A 10,000-nucleotide genomic window follows, 5' to 3' on the forward strand; every position below is an offset into this window, starting at 1 on the left:
GCTCTTCTTAGGTGTCGAGAAGAGAAGGTGAGATTGCATCACTCGCACGCACGCACGCACGCACGCACGCACACACACACACACACACACACACACACACACACACACACACACACACACACACACACACACACACACACACATAAAGACACACACACATTTAATTCATTTATTTAGGATGACCAATACTGATTACAACAACACAGCATTCCAAATATTAATAAAGAGCCCATTTGTGTCTCACACAGCAACACAAACAGTGTGCAAGTGCTTACAGCTTTATAGGTAAATCAGGATAAATACATATTATCAGCTAAATCAGTGGATAAATACATATGATCAGCTAAATCAGTGGATAAATACATATTATCAGGGGTAGAGATGGCACCGCCTTTTCCATACATGCAGACTGCCTATGATGGCTGACACAGAGCAGTATTTGGCTATTTGCTTAGATTTTGTCTTGTTAAGTCCAGCAATTTCCAATTCTCTAACCCAGAGTCTATGAACATGTCCAAGGCTACCATAAATAAGTACAACCATTTTTGTGCTATAACCACCTACTGAAAGAGTTAATGGCTGGTATTTTAACATTTTTCACACACACACACACACACACACACACACACACACACACACACTGTGTCATTGCCTCACACTTTGTCTCTCTCTCTCCACAGTCATTGGGTGACACGGGTTCTCTTGCCCTCTAGTCACCCCCCCTGTGGAGACGGCCTAACGTGGGACTTCCACCCCAAGAGAAAAGAAGCCCTTCCTGTGTGACACACACACACACACACACACACACACACACACACACACCGTCCTGCACTAAGTGCTCTGATTCCGTTCTGCTCATCCGAAACCTCTGAGACCCTCTCTGTGATATTGTCATGGTGATGCACGTGGTGTTGGTTGTGGGGTCATCCTGGTGGTTGTTGGGCACTGCTGTGCTTTGGCTGATGGCTGGGGGACAGCCTATGGGGACAGCATGCTGCTGAGAGCCACTGGACCAGCCACTCCTGCTCAGGCCGCCATTGTGGATCTAGACCACTGCGTCCCACAGAGGCGGCCATTTTGGATCTACTACTGACTGAACCACCTGCCCCTGTACAGGCAGCCATTGTGGATCTAGACCTCTGTGTCCCACAGAGGCGGCCATTTTGGATCTACTGTACTACTGACTGAACCACCTGCCCCTGTACAGACAGCCATTTTGGATCTAGACCTCTGCGTCCCACAGAGGCGGCCATTTTGGATCTACTACTGACTGAACCACCTGCCCCTGTACAGTCAGCCATTTTGGATCCTTTCTCCAGTTGGGACTGCTAAGGGACAGTGGAGTTATGGAGAATGTCCACATGCCTGTACTGGATGTGTGTCGTGCTTTTTAACTTTATTCAAACTATTAAACGTATTCTTTTTTTACAGTCACAATGAGATCAGTTTATACTTCACACCAAGTCTCTCTCTTCCTTTCTCAGTCTTACACACACACACACACACACACACACACACACACCAGCTTGGGCTGGCCCAGATGATATGAAAATTAAACAGTAGTCGTATTGCAGTCATGGGTACTCAAAACTAACAGTTGAATATTTATCCAAGAATAAAAACAGTCTTTTTATGTGCATTTCTAACTAGTTAAAGGTGCTCTAAGCGATGTTGGTGCATTTCTAACTAGTTAAAGGTGCTCTAAGCGATGTTGGGTCTTTTTATATGCATTTCTTTCTTTCTGCAGTCCATATTATTGTACATAACTGTGCCTTAGGCCTGTGTACCAGCAGGAAGGTCATACAGGCCGATGTTTAGGAACATCCGAGGAACATCAGTGATAACATGGGCCGAGGGAGACAGCATGTCTGCCTATTCAGGCTAGTATCTCCATCTGGCCAGGGCCGGGTTGTGTACACTGGTTGGCACCTGCCACGTTGCCATGATTGACGTTTGTCTGTTTTAGTATAACAGGCTTTGTCTTAGGTTTTGACTTGGAGATGGATCGAGGAAGCGACCCGAGGAGCATCTTCTGTCGGAAGGCTCAGCAGCCGCTTCTAATAACAACCACAACTGTTAGACTCTGCACAGTTTTACTGTTTGAGACTTAGCCTGTGTTCTGTTATTCATTGTTGTACCATCTACAATAAATCATCATCTAATCGCCGATCCTGATCCCGCCGTCAAGCTTTATTGACCATCTTCAATACAGACATTAGAACTAAAACACAACGCAACAACCAGAGAATCCAACACTACTGTTGATGTTCAACCAAAACAGAGAGCTAGCTCGCTATTCCCTCCCATGCAATTGAAACTCTCCTAAACGCGCATCTTGTCTGTGATTGGCTGGAACAGTTTGTTATGGTTTTATGGTCCAGACTTTTGTTGCCGTTTTTGGAGTCTGGTCTGTCCACAGAGACCGCGTTTTTTTACAGTGTAGGCCAGAGGAAGCTAGTGGATGGTGAGGTGATGTTTGCTGTATGTGACAGAAAATGTTTTAGCTTAGAAACCGCGTAACATCGCTTAGCCTTAGAGCACCTTTTAAAAATGCATTAATTAAGAGTTTCGATGAAAGGAACTGACACAGTACCGGTCTCTTGCCAGTAGAGGGCAGAAGGTCACTGTATTCCGACCATAACCAACACACACACACACACACACACAAGTGCATCAGAGATGTCAATCACACACACACACACACACACAGGTGGGATTTGGCTGAAGTGTGCTGAGATCTGGATGATCGGGGCAGAGGCCTTGGCTAGTTACACATGTCTACGATGTTGTGCGGTGTGATTTTGGATGTGAAAAATATTTGTGAAAATACATGCATAAAAAAAACACAACTTGTGTTGTTTTCTAACACATTCGTTTTAAGGGTATACTGCAATGGCAGGCAGTAGAGATTGATATTTAGTCAGATTTATCATTTTAGGGGGTTCCAATAGAAGTTTTTTTTTTTTTTTTACATTTAGAGCAGAAGTCTTAGCTAGGCTACATAAATACAACTATTATGGGATGGAAAACACATCTTGAGATAGTAGGGAATCCAATTGTCGTCTCCTGATCTGTCGTCGTCAGGCCTTCCCACGTTTGTGTAGTTTACACCCACAAATGCCCTTTCAGCCGGTTCAACGTGCGCGAGAGCAAAAGGCGCCCGCTGTCAGACATGGCACGTGTGCCCGTAGGTGACCAGATAGATTCCCTGACCCGACGTCCCGCTGCGCGCATGCGTTTCATTGAGTATCAACCAAGGGATTTAAAATCTGAAGCTGTAGCCGGGACCTGCAGCACGCATAGTAAGAAGCTCAGGGCCTATTGCAAACTCATTCTTGCACATTTCGTTCTCTCTGCACTACTCGCCTTGCTCCGGCGACTGGCCTGATGGTATACCGGGGCGTGTTCGGGTACGTACGCAGCACCATTTCACTATGTGCTAACTGGCAGGAGGTATGATGTTTAGACTGCTGTTTCATATGAGGTGCACGGAGAAACTACATATTGCACGCACAGGCGAGTAAAGTGACTATGAAGGCGGTGCACGCCGGGGAGTGGACACACGGTCCGATGTTTGTGCCACAGCCCGGCAAACTGTCCGGTGCGCGGTGGCCGTGCGAGCTACCTGCGGCGCTTGTCTGCTGACGGCTGGCGACACGAAGATTAGACCCGTCACTGAAGATTAGTGCGGTGTGTGTGTCTGTCCCGGAGTTAGCGCCTCGAGCAACCGAACCGTATCCAGCGGGCAAGAGTCCCATTATATAATGATGTCCCGAAAATAACTACTCAGTTCCGACTCTATAATCTGGAGCATACCAGCATAACATCTGTTTTGCGCGTCTGTTACTTTACTTCTGACATACATTCTGACTACATTTTGAAGTATTGTTATGCATGAACAATGAAACCTTTCACATGCTAATGTACTAGCATCAATGTAAACCAATATGGTTAAAACAATAGGCCTATTTTGTAATCATAACATTGAGCTTTCCGTGTGCAAATGATTCCGTTTTTTTATTGTTTTAATTATAGGCTAAATGTAGAGGGCGTTGCTGTTGCATCTCAGTGATTGGATGATTCAGTAGGAGCTAATTAAGCTGCTGAAAGATAAATGCATCAGAAGCACCTGCAATGTGAAAACGGCTTTTGATCTGTTTGTGTTTGTCTGCAGGTGCATTCTCACGTAGCCAACTCTTATCATGGCCCACGAGAAGTAGCCTGCCCTGCACGCACGCACGCACGCCATGGGAGGATGCGTGGGGACCCAGAGGCGCGCGCTGGGCGCGAGCAGGAACGGCGGCAGGCGCAACAAGAAGCGTGGAGGTGAGAGAGGTGCGGTGCGCGAGGATGCAGCTAGGGTGGTCTCGTGCTGCTGGGCTGCTAATTATTTCAGATGTGGCCGTGGCAGCTACACACGGTCGCTCGCGGGTTTGAGAGGCTTTTGGGAGATCACGCGTAGAGATTAGCTGAGCTGGGCCGAGTGACAGCGCGCACTCTAATCTGGCGTGTCCGCACCCGTGCTGCCTGTCAGGGTCTTAGATCAGAAACCCCTGGCCCCTAATGTGTTATAAACAAGGTTGTTGTGTATTAGCGCTCGCAAACCTGTGCACTGGGCCTCTCCTGAACTATATTCAAGTTTAAAACGGCTCAACCCCCCCCCCCCCCCCCCCCCCCCATCTACAGTGCTAAACGGCCACCACCCCCCATCACAGGATGAGAGTCCTGTGTTTGTAACCCTGGCAGTCAAGCAATACCAACAGACGAAGGACTGGTGTGTCCATCAGGCATGATGACCTGACCAAGTGAAGTGGTCCTATTGCAATAGAGTTTTAATTATATTCGTTTAAATTAATCAAAAGAATGAATTGTGTGGAAAAGCAGTAACCTTTCTGCAGAGATGTCTAAGGAAGTTGCTTTCTCCAGCTCTCCTGTTTTATCCCATGCTGCTGGAACATTCCGCAGTTGAGAGATAAGGTGTGTGTGTGTGTGTGTGTTTTGTTCAAGGACTCAGAGTAGGATCTCCACTAGGTAGGAAATAAACAGTTGAACTGTTGCTTGAGTTGGTTTACATTTCCAAAGGATGTTTCCACCGTGTGTGTGTGTGTGTGTGTGTGTGTGTGTGTGTGTGTTGTTTCCACCATGCTTGAGAAAGTAATGTAGCATACTAGACAACATCTTAAATTGTGAGGCATCTACAGACAATAACAGTAACAGTGCTGGTCATTAAAGAGGTTTACAGTAGAATAGCCCAGACAGCACATGACAGAGGTCCACTCCAACTCATAGCAGATGAATAGCACATGACAGAGCAGAGATCTTCTCCAACTCATACTGAAAGAACAGTATATGTTTAATGTATACTACTCTAAACACCTTCTGTAAATCAGCTGTATACTACTGTCTACACTACACTATATTGTCCTGTCTATGCACCACCTGCCTATACTCTGTATATCACATTGGCCTTTTCAGGGTTCCCTCGGGTCCTTGAAATCCTTGAAAGTTTTTGAAAAGAGACATAAATAAGTGGAGGTCCTTGAAAGTCCTTGAATTTCTTTTTGAGGAAAAAAAATCCATACAATTACGTACAATTCCGCTTATTAACATGTACACAGCCAGCGTGATTTCTGCGTGTTTCCCGCGTGTAGTGTTTGTTGCCCAAATATTTAATTTAACATTCTGATGAATAAACCGACATGTTCATGGTAACGAGTTTAACTTGTTTAGGACAAGTTTATTTCAGTTCAGTTTTATGCAAAATACAAACATGAAAAATAGAATAGGCCTGTCATATGACCAAAAATAAAACTGTGACAAGGTATCCTTGGTCTGTTGAGGTAACATGATTTAACCATGCCCGCGCTTGAAATTTATCAACACATTACAGTAGGACCTTGAATTTAAGGATATTGGGCCTGGAAAGTCCTTGAAAGGTCCTTAAATTTGATCTTAACCAAGGTGTGGGAACCCTGGCTTTTCTGCTTTTTTGCACTTCTGGTTAGATGCAAACTGCTTTTCGTTGTCTTTGTACTTGCACAATGACAATAAAGTTGCATCTAATCTAATAATCTAATCTAATAATCTAATGTAAACATGAGAGGTCCTGTCCAACTCATATAGCAGATGAACAGAAGTGTGCTCCGCTGCCCCAGGTCTCCCCCCTGAAGCAAGGAGTGGCGCATGTAGATGCAGCGACTCCTTGCTTCTCCTGAACGTGCAGTGTTTTTTTTGTTGTTAAAATGTGTTTTTCGGAATGTTTATCGCATGAAACTACGTCGGAACGCATGTACAGCCGACAGCAACTGTTGCAGATACGGAAGGAAAACAACAGTATCGATGTTTTGGACATAAAAACAGAGACGCTGGCTGAACTGGGAATACTTCGCCTGCCTACCACAACATCGGACCCGTCTGCTTCACCTGGTTGGCGTCACCGCAAGCGGTGTGCCAGGACAAGGAAGAGAGGCAAGCGAGCTGGCGTCGGAACAAGGCTAGCAGCCAACCCAACTCGCCCAGCAATACCATCCATATTCCTGGCAAACGTAAGATCACTGGACAATAAGATGGACGACATTCGGTTGCTAAGATCAGCAAACAAGACAGTGAGTAACTGCTGCGTGACTGTTATCACTGAATCATGGCTCAACGATAACATCCCCGACTCTGCTATACACCTGGAGCAGCTAACGTGCTATCGAGCTGACCGAGCCCTAGCAGACAAAAGACGTGGTGGAGGAGTTTGTGTTTACACACATGATGCTTGGTGCCGAGACGCTACGGTAGTACACAGACACTGCTCTCCACTGGCGGAGTTTATGATAATTAAGTGCCGACCCTTCTACCTCCCCAGGGAATTCACCGCGATTCTGCTGGTCGCGGTGTACATCCCCCCCAGCAACAAAAACAGTGACAGGAGCATGGCACTGAATGAGCTGTATCGGGCCGTCAGTGAACAACAAAGTGAACACCCGGATGCCTTCACAATCATCGCTGGAGACTTCAATCACGCCAATCTCAAAACTGTACTACCAAAATTTCACCAACATGTAAACTTCCCAACAAGAGGACAAAACACCCTGGACCTTGTTTACACCCCACAGAAAGAAGCCTACAAAGCCAAACCCCTCCCCCACATCGGGCAATCAGACCACTTTAGCATCCTGCTGCTGCCCCGATACAGACAAAGAGCAAAGGTCACCAAACCAGTTCTGAAGGAGGTGAGAATGTGGCCGGAGGGGGCCGTCTCACAACTTCAGGACTGCTTTGAAACAACAGACTGGGATATCTTCAACAGCTGCCACCCAAAACAACCACATTGACATTGAGGAATACACAGACACTGTGACCTCCTACATCACCAAATGCATCGATGATGTTACAGAAATAAAACACATCACCACTCGGGCCAACCAGAAGCCATGGCTGACAGGAGACGTCCACAGACTGCTGAGGGCCAGAGACAAAGCCTTCAGAGCTGGAGATGTAGCTGGCCTAAGAACAGCGAGGGCTAACCTGTCCCAGGGCATCAGGAAGGCAAAAAAGGATTACACAGACAAAATAACAACACACTTCAAAGACAGCAGAGATGCACAGAGCCTATGGCAGGGCATACAGGCCATCACTGACTACAAGCCTGCGCCACGGAGCTGTGAGAACAACACCTCTCTGCTAAATGACCTGAACAGTTTTTTCGCCCGTTTTGAAGCACAAAATGACACTCACGCCCATAATCATGAAGTGCTTCGAACGGCTAGTCATGTCACACATCAAAGCCACCCTACCCCCCACCCTGGACCCCTTCCAGTTTGCATACCGAGCCAAACGATCCACGGAGGATGCAATCTGCTCTGCCCTCCATCCAGCCCTCACCCACTTAGACAATAAAGACTCATATGTGAGAATGCTGTTCATAGACTTCAGTTCAGCATTCAATACCATAATACCACAACAACTCATCAGCAAACTGGACAAGCTAGGATTCAGTACCTCCCTCTGCAACTGGCTGCTGGACTTCCTGTTGCAGAGACCACAAGCAGTACGTGTCGGGGACAACACCTCAAGCACTCTGACCGGGGGCCCCTCAAGGGTGTGTGCTCAGCCCCCTGCTCTTCACACTGCTAACACATGACTGTACAACCACTCACAGCTCCAACCATCTGGTGAAGTTTGCGGACGACACAACACTGGTGGGCCTCATCACCAAGGGCGATGAGGCTCACTACAGAGAAGAAGTAGACCTGCTGGCTAAATGGTGCAAAGACAACAACCTCCTGCTAAATGTCAGCAAGACCAAGGAGATTGTTGTCAACTTCAGAGAGGCCACAAACAACTGCCACCACTGTCCATCGACGGAGATGCTGTGGAGAGAGTGAGCAGCACAACATTTCTGGGGGTGCACATCAGCGACGACCTCTCCTGGACCACCAACACAGCATCACTGGCGAAGAAAGCCCAGCAGCGCCTCTACTTCTTGCGCAAATTGAAGAAGGCAAGTGCCACGCCTCCCGTCATGACTACATTCTACAGAGGGACCATCGAGAGCATCGTCTCCAGCAGCATCACAGTGTGGGGCGGAAGCTGCACAGATCAGAACAGGAAGACCCTCCAGCGCACTGTTAACACAGCTAAGAGGATCATTGGAGCACCACTCCCCTCCCTGCAGGACATTTACATCACCCGCCTCACCCGCAAAGCACTAATGATTGTCAAGGATACAACCCACCCTGCACACGAACTGTTCAGCCTCCTGCCCTCTGGAAAGCGGTACAGGAGCCTCCGCTCCCGCACCACCAGACTGGCAAGTAGCTTCATCCACCAAGCAATCAGGATGCTGAACACTCTACCCACTCTCCCATCACTGACAGCCCCCCCCACCCACCAGCCAGCCAGGAACCTAGGAAACTACTGTCTAGGTAATATTTAGTCTCCCACTCCACCCCAAGGACTTGGTCCCCCCTGTGCAGCTCCACCCCAAGGACTTGGTCCCCCCTGTGCAGCTCCACCCCAAGGACTTGGTCCTCCCTGTGCAGCTGTGACAACGTCCACTCTTCTGGGAGGGATTTCCACAAGATTATGTTTTTGTCTGTTTGTCCATTCATTCAGGAGAGTATTTGTGTGGTCAGACACTGACGTTTGACAATGTTGGCCTGGCTCGCCATCTCAGAGTGTAGCACTATAGATCATGAACATGCCCCCAGAGTGTAGCACTGTAGATCATGAACATGCCCCCAGAGTGTAGTACTGTAGATCATGTTCATGCCCCTAGAGTGTAGCTGCCCCATGTTCATGCCCCCAGAGTGTAGCGCTGTAGCTGCCTGGCTACTCTTGCTGTTAGCTGCAGCAACTCGAGCTAGGCAGAACACCGGTTTGTTTCCGTACCGACAGCACTCGGTGTCCTCGAGAAACAGAGATCTGTGTGGAAAAATGTCCTGAATTCTCCTTCAGGATGGACCAGGTGTACGTTGCTTTGTGTGCAGTGGACAGTCATGCCATGCCGGTGGAGGTATAAGGACATAACGGCACTGTGTGTGTGTGTGTGTGTAAGGTTGTTTTTCTGGGGTTGGTTCAGTAAGGGAAATCTTCAGTATACCAACACATTATACGCTTCCAACTTTTTGGGAACAGTGTGGGGAAGCCCCTTTTAGTTCCAGCATGATCACCCCAATGCACAAAGCACTGTGTGTGTGTGTGTGTGTGTGTGTGTGTGTGTGTGTGAGAGTCCCTGCACATCAGACAAGTGTGTGTGGGCGTGTTTGGGTGTGGCTTTTTGTTGCTGCCCCTAACCCAAACAAGTGTGTGAGTGTGTGTGTGTGTGTGTGTGTGTGTGTGTGTGTGTGTGTGTGTGTGTGTGTGTGTGTGCGTGCGCACACTTTGAGGCTACCTGGAATTCATGTAATCTGTTGTGTGTATTTGTGGCTTTGGACCCATCTGGGCCCTTGACAGGCTATTTCTGACCAGGCCTGGACAGAGGATTAGAACCGGCTGGAAATAGCCCTGA

General features: G+C 47.8%; 2 protein-coding genes across 5 annotated transcripts in view; both read left to right on the forward strand.

Moving 5' to 3' along the window:
* The window catches only part of zdhhc16a (zinc finger DHHC-type palmitoyltransferase 16a), a 17,325-nt gene extending 15,891 nt beyond the window's left edge, over positions 1-1,434 (forward strand). For all 3 annotated transcript variants that reach the window (XM_042065336.1, XM_042065335.1, XM_042065337.1), the window contains 2 exons: positions 1-27; positions 681-1,434. The exon at positions 1-27 is cut by the window's left edge and continues 44 nt beyond it. In XM_042065336.1, the coding sequence (XP_041921270.1) occupies positions 1-27; positions 681-783 (130 nt within the window). In that variant the 3' untranslated portion in view covers positions 784-1,434. The remainder of the gene's footprint in view (positions 28-680) is intronic.
* A 1,765-nt stretch (positions 1,435-3,199) lies between these two features.
* ubtd1a (ubiquitin domain containing 1a) overlaps positions 3,200-10,000 on the forward strand; it is a 12,331-nt gene continuing 5,530 nt past the window's right edge. Inside the window, exons 1-2 of one of the 2 annotated variants that reach the window (XM_042065347.1) lie at positions 3,200-3,410; positions 4,175-4,326. In XM_042065347.1, the coding sequence (XP_041921281.1) occupies positions 4,248-4,326 (79 nt within the window). In that variant the 5' untranslated portion in view covers positions 3,200-3,410; positions 4,175-4,247. Of the gene's footprint in view, positions 3,411-4,174; positions 4,327-5,099; positions 5,134-10,000 lie in introns of those variants that run through there. The other variant, XM_042065349.1, reaches the window with a different exon arrangement.

The sequence above is a fragment of the Alosa sapidissima genome, chromosome 16, assembly GCF_018492685.1.
Source record: "Alosa sapidissima isolate fAloSap1 chromosome 16, fAloSap1.pri, whole genome shotgun sequence".
NCBI lineage: Eukaryota > Metazoa > Chordata > Actinopteri > Clupeiformes > Clupeidae > Alosa > Alosa sapidissima.